This window comes from Paramormyrops kingsleyae, chromosome 4, assembly GCF_048594095.1.
Source record: "Paramormyrops kingsleyae isolate MSU_618 chromosome 4, PKINGS_0.4, whole genome shotgun sequence".
Taxonomy (NCBI): domain Eukaryota; kingdom Metazoa; phylum Chordata; class Actinopteri; order Osteoglossiformes; family Mormyridae; genus Paramormyrops; species Paramormyrops kingsleyae.
The window spans coordinates 43,641,174-43,662,996 of NC_132800.1; the positions used below are offsets into that span (position 1 = coordinate 43,641,174).

At 44.6% G+C, this 21,823-nt stretch overlaps 1 protein-coding gene across 6 annotated transcripts in view; it reads right to left on the bottom strand.

Annotated features, from left to right (window-relative positions):
- The window catches only part of sh3kbp1 (SH3-domain kinase binding protein 1), a 55,206-nt gene extending 46,456 nt beyond the window's left edge, over positions 1 to 8,750 (bottom strand). For 4 of the 6 annotated variants that reach the window (XM_072711430.1, XM_023798324.2, XM_023798325.2 and 1 more), the window contains exons 1-2: positions 8,368 to 8,750; positions 2,635 to 2,792 (exon numbers count right to left, since the gene is read on the bottom strand). In XM_072711430.1, coding sequence (XP_072567531.1) covers positions 2,635 to 2,792; positions 8,368 to 8,371 — 162 coding nt within the window. In that variant the 5' untranslated portion in view covers positions 8,372 to 8,750. The remainder of the gene's footprint in view (positions 1 to 2,634; positions 2,793 to 8,367) is intronic. The other 2 variants (XM_023798327.2, XM_023798326.2) reach the window with 1 other exon arrangement.
- Positions 8,751 to 21,823: the final 13,073 nt, after the last annotated feature.

Consider the following 21,823-nt stretch of genomic DNA (forward strand, 5'->3'; position numbering starts at 1 on the left):
CTTCCAATTTAGACATAATATTCAGCATATCAGACAAAACAACGAACCTCACTACTGGTAGCATGAGGTGATACCTAGACCCTACAGAGGTTGCACAGGTAGTCCAACTCTTCCAGGATGGTGCATCAATATGTGCCATTGCCAGAAGGTTTACTGTGTCTCCCAGCCCAGTCTCAAGGCCATGGAGGACATTCCAGGAGATAGGCAGTTACTCTAGGAGAGATGGACAGGGCCGTAGAAGGTCCTTAACCCATAAGTAGGACCAGTATCTGCTTCTTTGTGCAAGGAGGAACAGGAAGAGCACTGGCAGAGCCCTACAGAATGACCTCCAGCAGGCCACTGGTGTGCATGTCTCTGAGCAAACAATCAGAAACAGACTTCATGAGGGTGGCCTGAGGGCCCGACATCCTCCAGTGGGCCCTGTGTTCACTGCCCAGGACCGTGGAGCTCGATGGGCATTTGCCATAGAATACCAGAATTGGCATTTCCACCACTGATGCCCTGTGCTTTTCACAGATAAGAGCAGGTTCACCCTGAGCACATGTGACAGAAGTGAAAGGGTCTGGAGAAACTGCGGAGAACATTATGCTTCCTGTGACATTGTTCAGCAAGACCATTTTGGTGGTGGGTCAGTGATGGTCTGGGGTGGCATATCCATGGAGGGACACACAGACCTCTACAGGCTAGACAACGACACCTTGATTGCCATTAGGTATCAGGATGAAATCCTTGGACCCATTGTCAGACCCTACACTGGTGCGTTGGGTCCTGGGTTCCTCCTGGTGCACGACAATGCCCGGCCTCATGTGGCAAGAGTATGCAGGCAGTTCCTGGAGGATGAAGGAATGGATACCGTTGACTGGCCCCCATGCTCACCTGACCTAAATCCAATGGAACACCTCTGGGACATTATGTTTCAGTCCATACTACGCCACCAGGTTGCACTTCAGACTGTCCAGGAGCTCAGTGATGCCCTGGTTCAGATCTGGGAGGAGATCACCCAGGACACCATCCGTCATCTCATTAGGAGCATACTCCGACATTATCAGGCATGCCTACAAACACGTGGGGACCATACAAACTACTGAGTACGATTTTGAGTTGCTGCAATGAAATTTCGGCAAAATGGACCAGCCTACCGGATCATTTTTTCACTTTGATTTTTGGGGTGTCTTTGAATTCAGCCCTCTGTTATCATTTTCATTTCCATCAAACAATGTGGCATCCTTTCGTTCCTAACACATTACCCAGTCCATATCAGTATAGATATACAGTAGGAGTGGAGCCGAACCCGAATACGGTATTCGGAAAGGCACAAATAATGTGTTTTTTACGAATACTTATTTCGAACAAATACTTTAAAAAATATTTGTATTCGGGAACAAGAAATACTTTATATCAAAAAGCTGCGTTTCCTCTTGAGACCGCAGTGCAATATATATATATATGTGTGTGTGTGTGTGTGTGTGTGTGTGTGTGTGTGTGTGTGTGTGTGTGTGTGTGTATATATATATATATATATATATATACATACACACACACACACACATATACACACACACACATATACACACACACACACACACTCACCTAAAGGATTATTAGGAACACCATACTAATACGTTGTTTGACCCCCTTTCGCCTTCAGAACTGCCTTAATTCTACGATATGATATTATGATATTTATTTTACATTATTTTTTCAATGTGCAGATAAGTGTCGCAGCTTTTTTTTATTCACACACGTCGAGAGACACATTGTCTTTGTACAACAACTGTTCCTAATTGTTGCTGCAGTTTAAAAAAAAAATCATTTTTAATGGTGTACTAAAATTGCAATGAGCCATAAACCCAAAAACAAGGTTGGTACCGAACCGTGAATTTTGTGTACTGTCACACCCCTAACAGGAACAGAAGCCCCCGGCTCGGTGATTTCGGGGGGGGGGTAGCATCCTTCCCGGGCTGATGACGCCCTGAAACTCATAGTCCCATGAACTGCACAGGTGGGCCAAGGCCCAGACGACTCCACAGGCCCATTTAATGGGGGAACAGGATGGCTGGGGGGGCACTGTGGGCTCGGGGGGGGGTCAGGGACAGTCTGTGAAGCAGGTTCCTCACTAAGAACTGACACCTCCCACATGGCCCAGGCAGAGACACGACTGCAGGGGGGTGGAGCCAGATCAGCACAGTGCGGCCTTACATCGACCCTAGGCTGGCGTCCGGCCTCCGGCTCGTGAGGGGGGAGGCGCATCTTACGCAACACATACTGAGAACTGTCTCCAGACCCAGACTAAGACCAGACCAAGGCTTGGTTAATTCAGAACCAGGACCAAACACAGCAAGCTGCCACCGCACCAAATGCAGGGTGGCACCACAGTGAGGACGCCTGGGGCCTCAGAGCCGGAGGGCTTTGTGACGGCAGTGTTAGCGAGCCATCGGCCACACAAGCACGCGGGGGGTGAGGTGGGTGCGTGCAAAGAGAGTCTCATTATCGCCTCCTTGCTGCTCAGATATTTCACAAATCTAAGAGATTCAATGAGCACCTGAGAATGTGGTCAAGCAGCACACTGGGTTACCAGCTCCATGATGAACTGCCCTCAGTCCGGTCAAGGTCGTCACAGGTCACAGGACTCACCCTGACGAAGTTATCCGGGAAGAAGCCCCTGCGGCCAGCCAGCTCTCCCTCCCACCAGCCGCCGTCATCCTTGCGGATGTTGCTGATGATGTCGCCGACGGCGATGGTCAACTCGTCATCGTGCTGGGCCCTGTAGTCGAATTCCACAATGGCCTCCACTGGAGGGGGACGTCAGGAACAGAGCAGCTTATTTACTGAGATTTACCTAACTAGCGCCTGCCCGACACCCAACCCCAACCATCACAGGAACCCCAACAAAGCTCCATGGCTCTCGTAAACCCATCCGGTTCTGGTCCCGTGTTCAGCTCAGACGGTTCTAAGAAAACGCACACTTTCTCACCTCACACACACACACACACACACACACACACACACACACACACACACACACGGCATAAAGGAACCGACCTGTACCCGAGCCGTACCGCAAAGAGAGACTAGTTACACCATGGTTCCAGCTCGCTTTGGGTTTCCATTGCAGAAGGCTCGGCTTGGTAATGGTGTTGCCTGGACTGGAGAGTGACAGTGACATAAAGCCTAAGAGACACTTGTGTACTATTCATACGGTGTACATCATGATCATACTATGTGCAATTATTATTAATAATATTTTTTTTATTGTGTGCTAATTTCCCTTAGAACTGTCAGTGAGAATCACTGTCTTATGTTAGCATCAAACACTAATGGAATTAGCATTCCCTTGCGTAAATTTGCATTACAAATCCATTCTGTTCAGCTGTTCCATAGTACTTTTTAAGTAGGAAGTTGGAAATTCTAAAGATCTGAATTATTGGGAATGTATCAGTACAATACATGCGCAATACTATTAATATTGAATGATACATAGAATATATGCTTTTGCCTTCAAATAATCCATGCAATCAATCAGATGGTGGTCACACAACCAGCTCAGTTTGGTCACGCTTTCGACCCTGATAGTAAGCTGGGCTGTCCCAGTGCAGGCACGGCTTGGCTCTTGGTGGCAGTGGAAAACCACCAATAGATAGATAGATAGGCAGACAGACAGACACACAGGCACAAACATAGGCACAGGCCTTCTTCCCAGAAAGGTTCTCAGATGGCCTGCAGCTGAAACGAGGCCAGTCTCAGTAACAAACAGGAAGTGTCCTGCAGATGGCCAGTGTTTACAGACTCCCCCCCCCCCTGTATGCTGTGTCACCCCCCTCCCCCCCATCAGACCACAGACTGTCCAGCATGGCACCTCCCCTGGGGATTTACATAGCCCGGAGAAGGGCATGTTGGTTTATACACAGTGCACTGCATAGGGGGTGGGGGGGGGGGGGGTGTGTGAGGGTATGATGGTGCCACCTCAACCCCCCAAAGGCAAGTGAGGAGCTGATCCACCCGTAATAAATCTCAGCAGTCCAGAGCTTCCTGCATCCTCACTTCCTCTTCCTGCATCCTCACTTCCTCTTCCTGCGTCCTCACTTCCTCTTCCTGCGTCCTCACTTCCTCTTCCTGCTCCTCTTATGAGAAGCCAGCTCCCTGCGGAAGCTCCAGAGGCTATAAATCCTCTATCAGCAGGAATCTGAGGTCGGCAAACCCAACCCACCCGTGCAAAGATCTGGCACCCTCCCTACAGAAACACAAGGGGGCCGCCAAGCCTGATGCGGTTCGGCTTCAAATTGACACTCAGGCTGAACCCTTCAGGTCTGCTGCTCTGTGCTCCATGACCCTCCGACCTGCGGGGCCCAGCACTCAGTGACGGTGAACAGTGCTGCACGAGGCCTCATCACCGCACACCCTGCCAGATCCCGTCACTGGGCACTCTGTCCAACCCCCTGCTCTTGCCTCACGGACACTGCTCCTCTCTCTGGGGGCGTCTGCGAGCCTCGCCGGCTCATTGTGGAGGCATACAGATACAGAGTGTGAGCTAAAGAAAGACACATTTAACCATGGGGGGGGTGATGCATCTGCAGCCTGGAATGTGGGGCTCCCTGTCGCGGGTCGCCATGCAGAGGTGCAGCGCCCACCTGCCCCCAGCCGCTGCGGGATGAGCGCCTCCCTTGTACAAGAGCACACTGCCACAGTGTTGCCAGCTGCCTTTTCACGCTGCACAGGCCCCCACTGTTCCCCGCGATGCCACCCTCCCAGGAAGTGATGGGACTGCAGGCAAGCTCCACCTCTCACCGCAGTGACCCCACCAGCGACAGCTGTCAGGACACACAGCAGGTCCTCCGTCATCTAAGAGATGCCAAACCAGCCCCTCCCTCCCAACAAATCTCAACACACTAAGCTCCTGCGATTGCTCCTTCACACTCAGGCCATCACGTGAGCCGGCCTTCCTGCGGACATATAACGGGGGCCTTTCCCCTCATAGGGACACGCCATGGCGTATTCTGGTGACCCCCTGGTCTGGTCTTACAGATGACCATTAAAGCCAGTCCTCTCCCAGCAGATGGAAAGTTGTCATGGAAACATCACCATGACAACGCAAGCATTCTGAGTGATGAGCACCTATTCACCATTTACCATATTAATCTTCCAAACAACTTCAAATCCTGCCCAGGGTGTCCCCAGCAGTTGCTGGGACAGGTTCCAGGTTCTCCATGACGCCATGCTGAATACGCACCCATCTGAGGTAACCAGACTGACAGGGCCTAACCTTTTGCATGGTCTGCCTCTCCGCAAGCACAGACCCCAATGACGCCCTCGCACAGTCACCAAGGAGCAGAGGTATCAGGTGGCTCAGTGAGTCGGGGGGCAGGAAGCGAAAGGCCACCATCTCAAGCTTCGCGGTCCAAGAGGCAATGAGCGGCGACTCTACACCGTGTACGTACGTTTCAGCAGGGATGCAGTCTGTAACCCAGGAAGAGGATCATGACATCGTGGGTTAGAGCCTACACCCTACAGTACTCTCAAAGGAACATCCCTCTGGCGTGAGTCACAGGCCAGCTGGCCCAAGATAACCACGCTGTCTCAATTCCTTGTCCCCTCCTTCCACTGCATTTAGGGTCAGGGTTTACACAGATAAATTCTCACTGAATAACCCCACACCACTCTTCCGGGAATCTAAAGGCCACCGCAAACCCTCAGCATTTGCGGAAAACGGACACTCTCACAAACAATCAGAGAGAGCAGTATAGTCACCTGATTGGCTGCCTGAGTAATGCGGACCTACAGCCACTCAGGCCGCACAATTATCAGATGTAGAAGAACAAAATAAAGAGGAAATGACTACGAAATGCAGAAGTGCAGGGGAGAGTTTTTTATGGAAAGGGGAAGTCTGCTCTACAACATCCTCTGGCAAAAACAGGCCCTGCATCCCTGCTCAGCGGCAGAGGCTGCGAGCTCTAGCTTGAAGTGACCTTCAGGGCAGGACTGAATTTTACACCAAAAACCGTTACGGCGCACAACAAGCATGCGCCTTGTGCTGGGACCTTGTGCCAACACTACAATCAGGAGCCTTGTTTATTGAGCTGATGATGCTCGTGATGAGAGCAGCCCATGATGGTGAAAACACACACACACACAGATACACACACACGCACACCGACTTCACCTTCAGCACCTCACTTCTTCAGACGGGACTGAATCAGGGCGTCCACATTAACCAATGAGAATACAGCTTCACAGAATTGATTCAGACCATCCTGAATCCCCACACAGCAATGTGTGGTCAGTTACATTACACTCTGAGCTTCACTTTTCAACCCTGGCTAATCCACCCACTGAGGTAATTTCTGTCCTTATTAATATTATTAAATCCAGTTCAAGACTAAGAGCAGATTTGTTTAAATTGTTAGCCATCCATCCATCTTTCATAACCACTTATTCAGTATAGTATTGCGGTGAGACTGGAATCCATTCCAGGAAGCCAAGGGCACAAGACTGGGGATGATAGTCCATCACAGGGCTCACCCACACACACACCCAGAGACAGAGAGACACAGAGATACAGAGACACCGAGACAGACATAACGACACAGAGATTTTTATTTTATTTTTATTAGTGATTATTTGTCATTGTTGACACACCACAGCACACAACAACGAAATGTGTCCTCTGCATTTAACCCATATGTGACTTTCGTGACAAAGCAGTTGGCAGCTAATTCAGTGCCCGGGGAGCAGTGCTTGGGGACGGTACCTTGCTCAGGGTACCTCAGTGGTGTCTTGCTGGTTGGGGATTTGAACCTGCAATCTTCTGATTACGAGTGCGCTTCCCTAACCATTAAGCCACCACTGCCCCTACCCACCACTGCCCCTACTATATACAAACACATACACCCCACGAGACAGACAGAGAGAGACACACACACATAGACCTACACATACAGAAACACATACAGATCTGCACATGCACAGACAGACACCCCTCGTGTATTTGTAGGATTCTGAAGGAAACACCAGGAGAACATTCAGCCTTGACATGCACAAATCCAGTGGCCAGACCCCTGGAGGTGTGAGATCACCCAGGGGGCTAGTGTGCCCTTCCTCTGCAAATGTGAAGAAGTGACACCCCCCACACCAGGACAATGGCAACGGGGGTGCTGGGACCCCCCGGAGAGAGGCAGGATGGGTCGGTGACGTGCAGAGAGACTCCCCCACGGAGACCCATTGCTGCCAGCCTATCGCGTTAACGGGCATGCAGCCTTTCTGTGTGAAGACGAAAAGAGCTCCGGGTAGCCCCAGCAGCGATAGCACACAATAAGGGACCTTCCCCTCCATGCTCAGCCATGTACCGCAGTGTCCGTCCCTGCAAAATAAGCCTTCAGCCAAAGCAAACCCAGCAAGCGGGCTGGGAGGGGTTTCCAGGGCTCGCGTTGTGTAGCCACCACAACAGAATTTAACTACTAAGGGTACACGAGCGTGGGAGAACAGACGGACCTGTGCATGTACCGGGAAGCGTGCGATGCCGTGGCTCTGTGCAGCATCAACCGCAACAGGCACGACACAGGCTAAGCGGGTCACCGAGCGCACGGCGCTGCCACCTAAAAATACAGGAGGCGGGGAGGATGCAGGTTCACACGCAGATAAGCACTTACGGGCATCCTGCAGACCAGCTGGGGCACATTAATAATGTAAACACGGTGTCATGGATGTGCATTTCCCCGTCGATGCGGGACATATTTCCTCCCTGAGGTTTGTCCCAGAAAAAAAATGTCCGAGGGGCGACAAAGCAGAGAGAGAGCCTAGGGGGGCTTCACCAGGTAATCAGACGTGGGGGGAAAAAGCAGGAATACACTTATTGTACGTGGGCAACGCAGCTCCGGGGGCTTAATTATAGTCACCACAGTTACCTCGCGTGAGAGGAAATAACAAGCGACGATGCCACCCAAAAGGAAAAAAAGAGTGACAGGCGCCCCTGTGCCCTGCCAGCCCAAGATGCACGGTGATGGAGCGGAAATCATGCATACCCGTACGACCAATAAATGAAATTAATGCATTAAATAGCGTGATTAGACGAGAGAAAATAGCTAATGGCCGTATGCAAGGTCGGCGTGTGCAAACCCGGCGTATCCCCTTCCTCCCAACGCTTCGCAGCGTCCCGGCCGCAACGTGAAAATGCAAACGTGTCAACATCTTGAACTGATCAGCGAAGCGCTCAGCCTAAACGGGGGAGCGCCTCTCATTACCCATCTGCGGCCACTATAAAATGCTCGCTTATTAACATGCCTCCATCACGTCCGCAACACGGAAAAAGCACAAATATTCACGAATTTATGGGCTTAAATCCAGATTTACAGAAAGGTGGAATTTAAAACTTACCCATTTATGTTCACTGCAGCCTTCAAATCCTCGCCCGGATGAACTTCGTTTTCCTATTTTTCACAATGCGATGCTTTGCAAATGAAAGAAAAATGTAAACTGGCAGGTATGCGTTACTTCGCACCGAGGGAACGAACTCTGAGACCCAGCCCTGGCTCGGCGGAGGGAGATTGTACCGCTATCTTGCCGGCGAGTGGCGGGGCAGCCCTGCACTACAGCCGTCCGACATAGACCGTGTCACCCTGCGAGGGTGCAGCGTGAACAGACGTATACCAGGGGAGACAGCGCAGCGGATGTGTACCGCTATGCACGTAAGCAGGAGCGCAGCTCGCCTACCCCTCCTGCCCCCCCACGGAGATGCGCGTGAAAAAAAGAAAAGGAAAGAAAGAAAAGGGGGGAGAAATAGAGTCTCGCGAGAGCAGCCGAGGAAGTCCCGCGCGCGTCAGGGCTGCACGAGACGCAAGTGGCCGGTCATCTGGAAGGAGATGGAGAAGAGACAGTTTTTCGCTGAATAACGTATTCTGTGAGTTAATAACGGAGTTTTAATTGCCAGAGACGCTTTGAGGGAGCAGCGGGCTGAATAAATAGTCCCAGAAGAACCCAGCTATACAGTACTCCACACTGTAGGAAACATTCCCAGTGTGACTTAGGTACAGAATGAAATACGCCTTTTCTTTTGGGGTTAAATTCAAATAACATCAGTATTAGTGTAAAATGACAAGAACAACATTAACAAAACTAACAAGAGCGGCATCAACCACTTTATGCACACTGTTATTCACCCGGTGTTGTAACGCCAGTAATATATTGTGGCGTTTTGTCACCTGTAAGGCTAAAGATAGAAAATTCTTCAATCCCACAGGTTTAACGCTCTGTGCTGCCCCCTCTGGCCAGTCAGCATATTCTCAGAGGCCACCTCAAGGTGGGCTGCAGAGTGACCTCAGCTGGTTGTCCTGTGATGAGCCAGGACCCTTTGGAGGGAGACTTTGATCAGACCCTCCCCAGGACTAAACACAGCTTTTTAACAGTGTGCATTTCATAATCACACACCTCTAAATTAGCATTGTGACATGCAGGCTTTGCTGTTAGTTAGTGGGTGGTTTATCACACATCTTGGCTCTGTCTGATACACACTTTGTGACACTACTTTCTCAAACAAAGGAAAACCATTTCCTCACTTTCAATTTTTGTTTTTTTCTTCTTCCAACTTACAAAGCAGAAGAGCACAGCGGAAATGCATGCTGCAAACCTGCATTTCACCAGACACCTGGCAGTGCCTGTGACGCACAGAGCAAGCTGATCTCGTATGAGACAGAATTCCAAAAAAACAGGTAACCCCTCGATTCCCAGTTCTGCTGCACCCCTGTATTCTTTTGCCAAAATTTACAGTCTGCATGGACAGCACCAAAGTCTACAGGGGTGTCTCTTCATACTGATAAGAGCACACCGTCACAGGTAGGTTATTTCTGCAAAAGAAAACAAGCACATTTTATACCCCTGATTCTCACTGTTGCCAGAGTTTTGTCTGCTGCATGGTAATGCTCTGTTTGTGCTTCTGGTTGCCATCATGACCCAGAAAAGCCGGTTTGCTTAAGAAGATGGGAGATGTACCAGCATCCCTGCAGGTGGTACGCTAAGATGGTCTGCAATAAGTAAATAGTGAGCAACCCGGAGTAAAAGAACAGTCATGTCTCACTGGCTTTCGTAAAATTTCCGAAAATAGACAAAATTCAAAACTGCTACTAGCATGAGAGAGTCCTGGCTGACCAGGCCCAAGGCTGTCTGTGTGTGTGTGTGTGCAGATGGCAGATAGAGCCACACAGACACAGCCGCTCTGTTGTTTTTACTGGTAATCCCCTCATTTTTGTCAACGGCGTTAGCAACGCATGCCAGATGGAAATTGCTGGAGGCAATTGGAGAGATTGTGTGTGTGTGTGGAGGGGGGTGAGGGGCTGCTGTGCCTTGAATTCGCTGAAGCAGCAGGGCAGCAGGTGGACTGTGGGCATGCTACATCCGTGTCAATCAAGCGGTAAGCCCTGTCCCATCACCAATGATAAGGGAGCTCTTTAATGAGGAGGGGAACGGAGGGCATGATTAGTAAGACTCACGGGGCATCCATTCCACATAACCACTTGTTGAAACACTGCAAGTCTGTCCCAGGAAACAAAAGACACCAGTCAGGGATCACTGGGGACTAGATGCCAGTGCATCACAGGGCTCACAAGCAATAAGTGCAATTCGGAGACACTGCTTCATCTAAACCAGATCCCCCAAAAGAAAGTTGCACAAGCCCATGGGGATCTTAAATGCGAACTTTACATGCGGACATAAGGAGCTGGGTTAAGAATCAAGCCCCTCAATCACACAGCTCTGCTCAGACATCTGTGCACTTTAATCAGTTACATCTTATCTGCAAAAGGCGAAAGAAAAAAACCACACAGAGCAAAACACTGTGCTGCCCCCTGCAGTCAGACTGGGTAAGGCAGCATATTCAAGGGAGATTCCGTGTGAGGAAGCCATTGCTGAAATTAGTGGTGGGATACAAATCATAGAAGACGGCAGTCATGTACTTATTGTAAGTGGGCTATTGTAGGGTAAATAAGCTGCATTCTATCACAAATTCAAAGTCAGAGAATTTAGTCAAACCTGCACAGTTTGTATCTCAGAGTGGCCACAAGGGGGCATTATAGCCTTGCCAAAAGTGAAAATCAGGGTACTCCCTCATCATCTAGACTAGAGGTAATGCTAAAGAACCATTGCATTAAATGTGTGTGTCTAGTTTACATTCAAGCCTGCCAAGTGAGAGGTTATTTGTGAAGTGCTGCAGTGAGGTGGAGGCTGAGCCTAATCTGTATCCCTGCTCACCTGCCAAAAATCACCTGCCCAGGTCCTGGACTTTACATCTCTCTGTGTTTGTTGCTCAATTTAATACAAGGATGATTTATCAGTAAGGCAGTGCAGCTGGTGCTATTTCCAAAACAAGAGGCCAATACTGACAAAATCAATTAATGATCATAAACTAATAACAATAAAAATGGAATCTACGATGAATTATGAGAGCAGCAGCAAAAAAAAAATCACTAAAGAACCAAGAAAATACATGCAGTACTACAACATGGTATATCCTCCTGAGACCCAAGGGAAAAAGTGTCCTTAAATTTTAGGTTATTTGTCTTTGGAGGAAATAAGACATCTTACAATTTAGATTTTTTCAAATTTATTTTTATTTTTAATTTCACAGCATGTCCTCTTTAGTGTACAACATGAATAAATACGTTTCCTTACATGAGTGAAAAGATAAATGCAAAAATAAAATGTCCACTACAATGGACATAAATGAATGGGTGGGGTCTCAGGAGGATATTGTGTGTATATACATAGCTTATTCTGTACATAGTGTGTGTAATATGCTCATATATGTACAGACGCTCGTGTAAATACATGTTTGCATATATGAATACATTACTCCTAGTCTTCATTAGGCACCAACATTGGCATTTAGAGAATGCCACAGAGTGGGGTGTCTACTATTGCAATACTGTAGCTTGGCATTAGGGTCAGGGTTAGGGCTCGGATAGGGTTAGATTCAGCATCAGGATTGGGGTTAGGATTGGCATTACGGTTAAGGCTAGGGTCATGTTTGGACTTAATATACAAATCGGATTTGGAAATTACTTTGAGCTCCACCGAATATCCACCAAAGGGAAATATACAACAAACAAACATGCTTTATTTGCCATTTGCACAAGTATAGGTACATTGGAATTCTTTTTTTCACTGACCCCATCTTGCTTTCCTTAGCTTGGGGGTCACAGTGCAGCACCCCCTGGAGCTGGGGGGTTAAAGGCCTTCCTCAAGGGCCTATGGACATGTGGCTGTTCTACCAAGGCAGGGCTCAAACCAGCAATCTTCTGACCAGAGGCATAAAGACTGAGCCACTCACTACCAAAAATGATACAGGCCACAGGCCAGCCTTGCTGCTCTACCGGGAGGGGTGTCAGGTTCTGAACCACTCACACAACCCTTTGAGCTAATCTGATAACCTGTTGGAACTTAAATCTTTGTAAATATCACCCTAATGAAACTCAAAATTTAGTTATTGGCAAAAATTACGGCAAGCACGTCTAACAGGAAAAAGCTTAATTGTGATACATACAGTATACAGCTTTTTTTTCCCCAAGAAACATTTTAATTAACAAGCAATAATATATTTCAAACAATGAAGTACAATACATATATAAACCAGCATAATACCAAAAAACAAGGAAAGAATATTACTATGCTAATTACTTACTGATAATTATCCATCAATCCATCCATTTCCTGAAACTGCTTAATCCCAACTGGGGTTGTGGGGGGGGGGATCAGAGCTTATCCTGGGAACAATGGGCATAGGTGGGAACCAACCCTGGGCAGATGCTAACCACTGCGCCACCACTCCACCTCTCACTGGTAGTTATAATAATTTATAACTAAGAAGTAAATCATTAAAGTGGTGCTATATACTGTAGTTTAAACATATTAATACAATGGAACCAGTTTGGCTTACCTCTAGACCATTTTATCTTGAGAATATGAATAAAATTTACCCAGTATCATAAAAAGCTGTGCTACAGAACAAACTTTACTGTCCACAATTTGTGTTCCAAATGCCATAACCAGTTAACCAATCACTAAGGACTAGGGGCAACAATGAATAGTTGAGGGTCATTAACAATCATAAGGCATTAAAGAATCAAACACCAGAAAATGCTGGCACAGGAGAAACGGGAATAATCAGGAATTACAACACAAGATAAAAAACAAGGGGAAATCAAAACTCAAAAGCCCAGCCTACAATGGTAAGAGATGCTTGAATTTCATGTTGTGTTCAATTTGAACTCAGATGTTAGAGTTTCCAGTTCCTCTGAAATTTAAACTGGAATGTCCTTTGAAGTTGGAGTTCTGAGTCAACTCCGACCTCAGAATTCAACATGGTTGCGCCCTTTATCAACTGATGTGAACAGTGTAATTTAATACTGTTTATTCGCACTGATGTCTTATTTGTGGCTCATTAAATCGGTCATGCACAGTATTGTCCAACCGCTATCTGTGGTCTTGTTGGTATGGTGTTTGTATACACAAAATGCTAACTGGTCAGCCGCAGGCTCACCCCATTCAGCCACACGGTGGCCCAGTTCATAGGGTAACACACTAGGACCTGTGAAACGCACAAGACTAGGGGAAACGGAATGGGATGGCCAGCAACATCAGTTGTCCAAACAGGGAAACAGACAGGACCAGCCAGGAACTGATCCTGACAGAAATAGTCGGACTGGGTTTAATTTTATGTTTGATGTACCTATTAGGACATTTATGTTCTGTTATATTAATTTCCCTACCAAAAATGCTACTTATACAGTTGTCCTTCATAACTTCTGTGTTAAAATATGCAGAATTTTGTAGCAGTGATACAGCCTTCCTTGGAAGCATGTAAGGCATATTTTATATAACATGACAGATGTAATTACCTATTATAATATTTAATTTTATACTTGATGCCTTAGGGAACGCCGTCATTATATTTAAGAAGTACAAAGTGTGTGTCCCAGTTTAAAAAAATTAGTTAAAATAAATTAATTAAGCTCGTCAGCATGGTGTTAAAATCTCTCCCGTAAGTTCGGTATCCTCTTAAGCGTCGCTTGCACCCAGATGAGACTTGCAGGCTTTGTGTTCTTTGCGGACTTAAGCTCCCAGAGCCGCCCGTCCGCAACAACTGACCACTGCGTTATATGTGTGTAATGGTGACACTTTGCGGAGCTGCACCCGCTCTATTCAATTGGCTCCCCGTGTGACCGTCGGCTTTAAAATATAAGCTTACACTGTAAAACCTAACAGTACTTCTTAATAAAAGAAGTTAATATAACTTAATTTTAATAAGTTGAATTCACTCATTTCCACAAATTTGACTTTACTCAAAAATTAATTGTTTGATTAGTAACTCTAAGAGCATCAGCTGCATTCATTAGTTTGATTTAAATGACTTGAGTAACAATAACTTAAATGCATCCTCCTTATCCAAATTACGGAAGAGGATTAGGGCCACCATGAAAATATTATTTGAATTCTGACTTTAATGTCAGAATTCTGACTTTTTTCTCAGAATTCTGACTTTTTTCTCAGAATTCTGACTTTTTTCCTCAGAATTCTGATTTTAATCTCAGTTTAGAAAAAAAGTCAGAATTCTGAGATTAAAGTCAGAATTCTGAGAAAAAAAAGTCAGAATTCTGAGATTAAAGTCAGAATTCAAATAATATTTTCATGGTGGCCCTAATCCTCTTCCGTAGCAAATGCTGCTATTTAAGTTTTATTTACTCTGTTTTCTTCCTTTAAGATTTATTATTACATTCTAGTTGTGACAACTTTTAAACTAGCTGTGGCTACTCAGTTCATTTAAGGAAACTCATTGCCTTAAACCTTACACAGCAAATGTACCAATGTTGAATTAATATTGCATGATTTAATACTCCGAAACCTCTGCAGGCCTTCAGCCCCATTGTCCTCCTGCTTTTGTTGTGCAAACACACCAATTACCTGTGAACCCTGGCACATTTGTATTTGTGTACTCAAACTGCTAGCTCAAATCCAGGGCAGCCCGAACCTATGTGTGTGACATGGGAACCTTCACTGAAGCCTGTCATATCTATACAAAATATCCCACATGCTGACTGACCTGCAAAATGAAAGACACTAAGTATATGGAAACACAAGTCTGTTTTATTGTAAAAATAGAATGAAAATAGAGTGAAAATAGAATGAAAAGTTGCTAATAGAATGAAATGAATAGAATGAAAACATGCTAACACTTCAGTCTCCAATGTACAGTATGTTTGTACACAAATGTCATAAGCTGCGTGAAGTCATGGTCCATGGTTGATGACATGCCCGTACACTCAGTTCCAGTGGCCACTCTCCCACACAGTCTGTCTGTCTATCTGTCTGTTTCAAAGTCTGGGCACAGTGAATAAAGTTCGTCGTGAACTTCCTCCTTCAGCGAAGGACACTGCACAGCGAGACAAATTCTCCACGTCAGTGCTCAGAAGTGGCAGTGTGTCCTTGACAATCTATGTGCCAAAAAAAAGAAAACTGTGTGTCTGCTGAGTTCCTTACATCCAGTCGTGGCAATCGGGGACGGCAGAAAGAGGAAACCCAACACGATAACAGACTACAACAACATGAAGGTATGTGAATGTGTATATAATTTTACGCCAGTGCCACAATGGTGTAGCATAGGCCTATGTCGGGAGAGAAAAAGCACAAACACTCTTGTTTCTCTCTCTCTCTCTTTTTACAGTGTGGTGTAGATGTGTTGGACCAAATGGCGTGCATGTATTCAGTGCGAGCAGCAACACGCAGGTGGCCAGTGCCTGTCTTGTATAACATGCTGGACCTGGCGGCAGTCAGTGCCTACGTACTGTACAAGGCGTGCACAGGGTGGAATGGCAAAAGGAGACTCTTCCTCAGTCTTCTAGCCAAGGAACTCCATTGCCGATTCATGCAGTAAAAGGCAATGAAGAAAGAGAGAGACGCCGCTGCAGCTGCCCTCTGCCCTGTGCCAAGGCCTGTACAGACGACTCAGTGCCAGGTACAGGAGAGCTGCAACAGAAATCGCAGCAAGTTTGCCTGCGCGAAGTGTCACAGATTCACGTGCGCCAAATGCAGGGACGATGGATACTGGGGCTGCAAACACTGCAAACACAGGCCTTGAAACATTCTATTTTCACTAATTTCTTATAAATAAAACACCTTGTTTCCATATACTTTGTGAATGTGTGTCTTTCATTTTGCAGGTCAGTCAGTGTGTTGGATATTTTGAATAGATATGACAGGCTTCAGTGAAGGTTCCCATGTCACACACACAGGTTCGGGCTGCCTTGGATTTCAGCTAGCAGTCTGAGTACACAAGTGCAAATGTGCCAGGGTTCACAGGTAATTGGTGTGTTTGCACAACAAAAGCAGGAGGACAATGGGGTTGAAGGCCTGCGCAGGCTTAGGAAGAGCTGTAGGGAGTTCTAGGGAATTCATGCAAATTTGCGCAGGATAGTATAGTTCTAGTGTATGGCTCCACATTGAGTGTTACCTTTAACACTTTACAGTGTTAATCTTTATTTAGGATGTTGGTTCAAGTCAGGTCAAGGTAAAGTCAGAACTGAGCCTGTAAAGCTTCAATATAAAACAAGAAAAAGCTGTATGGTCCTTTTTGGTCAGAGTCTTTCTCATGATGGTGGGTAAATCTGGGGTGGCTCTTCTGATCCTCATGACGTCTTGTGTGCATATTACAATGGGGCAGATATGTGGAGGTGGAGAGTCATTGACTACACCCTATGGTGTAAATTGAACACTATTAGGGTTAATAAAGGTTAACACTGTAAAGACAACACTCACATACAATTTAACAATTAGAAGTTATAAAAGTGTTCTGGGTTGAATTGGATTCTGAAACTGTAAAAATTACAATATTTAAATCATTTAGAATTTGTATGCATTGGTGTCAATGCAAAGCGTGTCGATAGCAAAATTTGCAAATTTTCTCAGTAACTGTGGAACTCCAAAATGTTCAAAATTAAATAAATAAATATGACATAATGAAATAAATTAATATATGAATAAATAAGAGACAGATATACAGTGGTACCTCAGTTCTCGAACTCATTAGAACTCGAATTTCTTATAAGTCGAACCAACCAGTTCGAAAAAAAATTACCTAGAACTCGATCTGAATCTCAGAAGTCAAACCGTGAACGCCGACCTAAGATAACTTGTACGCTCGGGGAAATGAGTCACGCCGCATGTCTCTCAGCTGAAACATAGGGTAACGCTTCAGTCTAAGCCTCGCATGCGCTGTGATAGCATCATGCATGTTTACACTAGCTGAATACATATATTTAGACAGCAAAAATACATTTAGACAATGATAGACAGTAACAGTAATTATTATATAATAAAATACATTTAAAAATAAAGATTTCTTATTCATTAATTTAATATTAATAATAACCATTAATACATTTAATTATAATAATATTGTCGTGCCAAGCAGGGACGGAACAGAGACAAAGGCGCAGACGTCAGGGTATCGGGGAATATGGGGTTTAATTACAGGTAAGGCAGGCAAAACGCAGACGGACAATACAATGACCGGACTGGGGAAATAAACTGAAACGCGGACTAAATACAGAGGACTAATGACAACAACCAGAAACAGCTGATCACACGGGGATTCCACACGGGGTTAACGAGGGGGCGTGGCACACGGAAGGAGCGTACGATCGGAGCAGGACACATTGTTTTTTTTAACTTTACACATTGTTTGGATACATTTATTTTCTTACTTTACAAATTACTGTTTTGATAAATGTGCTTAGATGTGTTTAGTACAGTATATGCTCTTCTTGTTTTATCTGGTTCATTTTGTGTTTAAATGCTAAAAAAAACATATTTAGGTGTAATTATTTTGGGGCCAGGAACCAATTTATTGGTCTTCCATTATTTCTTATGGGGAAAATTCGATCACAACTCAAACTTTTTAGGATTCGATCCGGAGTTCTGAATGGATTAAATTTGAGTTCTGAGGTACCACTGTATAATATAACAATAAAATTGTGAAATAATTGAACATATTTTGAAATTGAAGCTCATTATTATGAAATATATTGTATGGAAGTAAATCTGTGTCATCACAATTTGAATTTTATATGCCACTGAAATTCTAACATTGAATATTTTTGCATTGGAAATATGCATCGGAAGTTCAATGGTCCAAATTCACATGCAAAAATTCGAGGTTAAAAATACAAAGACAACATTTCAAAGTTGCTCCAATTCGATGGTCAAATTCACATGCAGAAATACGAGGTTAAAAATACAAAGACAACATTTCAAAGTTGCTCCAATTCGACGATCCAAATTCACATGCAAAAATACGAGGTTAAAAATACGAGTTATACATCCGGGATACCAAGGCTAAACAATCGAATCTGCGGCTGCGTTCGACTTGGGCTTAGGTCTGTCTGCGGCTGACGTGACAAGAGCATCTGGCTGCGGCTGCAGGGGTGGAGTATAAACTGACTGCAGCCAAGTCAGACAACTTCTACTCCTCATAGTGTGCAAGACCTGACTGCAATGGCCGCACTGCCAGACCATCGAATTTCCGATGCATATTTCCAGTGCGTAAATATTCAATGTTAGAATTTCAGTGGCATATAAAATTCAAATTGGGATGACAGATTTACTTCCATAATATTGCATTATGTGGATTAGAGTGGGGCAAAAATGTCTGGTGCCCTGTGTTTTTATATCTGTATGTAAGCGGTCATCTTTCATGGTATTTCTTAGACAAAATAATGAATATAGGATGTCACTATTGTTCAAAACAATGTTTTGTTGCAGCATCTTGTGCACAACAAAAAGCCTTCCTCAAGTTTTGGACAGGATGGCAAGTCCTGCCAAGAGAAATGACTGTGGAAGTGGTCAATGGCAATCTTCCAAAGTCTTCTGCCTGTTTTGAAATACTACGTCTTCCTGCACACTACTGTAACTATGAGTCATTTTTGATTCAGGTGTGTCTCAAATCTACTGACTCAGGTTATGGTTTGATTTAGGACTGATTCTACGTTTTGTACCGATTCCATAACCACGTAGTAAGGTCTTTTCTTGCAGCACATTACTGTTTTTGGTGTGCATTACTTTATTCAATGTGCAAAGACACTGACAGCCTAGTGAGTTCTAGTTCCTTTTAATACATCTGACAGTGATAAATGACAGCTGTTTAAAACAAAGTTTATTTAGTCACTAACTGGTTTTCTTTTGTTGAAAATGAACTTGGTGATGCTGTTTTGAGAGTCAGTATTAGCTACAAAGGTTCCCGTCTGCACTGTAGCCATAGATGTAGAAATAAAAAATATTCCTGACACAGAAATTGATTAAACGTGATAGTGTCTTTAAGTGATTTTGAAGTATATTTATGAATGTTTATGCACTAAGGAAAAGGGTGAGAACACATTGCACCCACATAGTTTGAAGACTTAAGGTGTGGTATCAAACATAAGTTTAAGTGTGTGAACAGTTTCACAGTAGGCGTCCAAAGCTTGACTGAGTGAAACGTTGGTGTTTGGTACCACAGAAAGCTCTTGATCATTCAGTGCATGTGGGAGCTGAATCTCAGGAATGGTGATCTCATTTGATAGGCGGTGATTATATGGTCCTGTCCAGTCCACATCATAGTCCGTCTCAAACTGAAAGAGCATCCACACGTCTTAAACATAAGCTGAAGAGGTGCAGTCCTTGAATCTCCAGCTGGGTGAACATTGTGTAGAAAAGGTCAAGGACATTTTCATACACATCACAGGTGCTCAATGCTGTAAAGATACACAGTGAAGGAAATTGTTCATTTACAGGTTTTCATAACAGGTATTTCTAGGTCACCAGCCTTCTGAGGCAATGATTAGTGTAGTGTTAACCCATGTGTTATGAAACCAATCAATTATGCTCATAAGCCATTTTTGTTTTATTACAAGTGCATGTGTGAAACAATGTAAAACAGGCCATCAATTTACTTGTCCATACCGCTGTTTGTGAACACGTCTGCCTGTAATGTGAGAGTTCCAGTTCTCCCCCATTGTCTGGACCATGAAATGTGCAACCTTCACATCCCCCCCCCCCTTTGTCTGACCTGGAAAAAAAAAGTTTTGATCTGAGTTAGAGTAACATTCTGAATATATCTACTTTCCAATACAGAATTTCAGGCATGCTGTATTTGTAACACTACTTACCGGACTCGTGATGTTATGCCATAGTGTCTGATTACTGATAGGAAACCGAAACCATCAAAAACTGTTGTGGCTTTGTTGTTGGTGGCAGCTTTAAGGTTGACAGTTAACCTAGAAAAAACATCTATCCCACCATGAACCATCTGTCAAGGCAAAAATATACAGGAATAGAAAAGGATCGTTAGTGTCATGTCACCACAGTTACATTTTTAATTTCTACAGAAAAATATTACCGTTAAAATAATAAGACTAAAATTTGAGTTGTGTATACAAGTGGTGACAATATGTTATAAAACAGGGATGCAAAAGAAATAATAGCAGAGTGACTTAAACGGTTTACAGAAAGATCTGTAGTGCTAGGAATCCCATACATTGTATATAACTGTGCATTAATATGCACAATGTTACAGCCTAAGACATGACTACAGCTTATCCTATAAATGGCCTTATACCACAATACATTTAAGATGACATTTACCAACTCAAGACTTAATTTTACAATTCAATACATGCATCCTAATACTTACATGGAATAGGAAAGAAGTGATGGTAAGTACTGACCGAATTAGTTTATGATTTCCATCTATATGCCAAAGGTGATTTGGTGCTGGCACACTGTACTGACGGCGCCTTGCAGTCTGAATAGAAAACTGTCGCATCATGACCATTCCTGGATTGACTCATCTCATTGAATCCATCAGTCGAAATCCTGTTTAGCAACCACAAAAAGGTCATATTATCAACACTGCACATGGGACAGATCATCACTGCTTCAGGTAGGTATCCAGGTGTTTTACAGGTTTATTGAGAAGAGAGAATCGTGTACTGACTGGTTAAAACAGGAAGAGAACAGGAACATAACTGCAATGTGTGTCCAAACCAGTGATAAGGACATGCTAGTCATTTTTGATGGAAAGTAAAATATCACATCATGGTTACACTGACACCTGCTACCCAAGCCTGAAACTGGTGTTTAGATATCCAAATAATATCACCTTACTTTGAATGTGTATGTCTCTGGATCATAGATGTCCCATCATCATTCTGCAGCCAGCATTTGGGTGACGATGCTGAATATCCAGCACTATTGCATCCAAATCTTCATCTCCAATAGAAGAATACCTATCAGATTTTCTACACAACAATTCATCATATTACAGCAACTTTCAACAAAGAGCTACAAGGTTTTCCAAAATGTCCTGAAAGATCCGAGGTTAAATGTATTCTTGTTTTAGCATGAAAGTAAAAATCTAAAATCTTAGGTTTTAGCATGAAGACACCGGAGAAAGAATGACAATATTCATAACGCTGCTAAAACAGACAAAACCATTTACATAAACTTGCTATTTGGCGTCAACTTTGTTATGTGTACAGCTTTCTCAAATATGTTGGGGCCAAAAGCTGTTATCAGAGTACAATTAGCTACAAACAGCAATGAAATATTGAACTAGGTACTATTTAAAGCAGTAATGAGCCTGCTATCTAAGAAGACATAATATACTCTGGACAGTTGGTGGGTCTACTCTCCGTTTGAAGGGTTCCTACAGCCTCCACTGGCCCCAGTCTCTGATCTAAGACATGCTAACAGGTCACATATTTAACAGGGAGATGGCGCCGACAGCTTTACCCCTGGCTGTCCCACTTGGTTT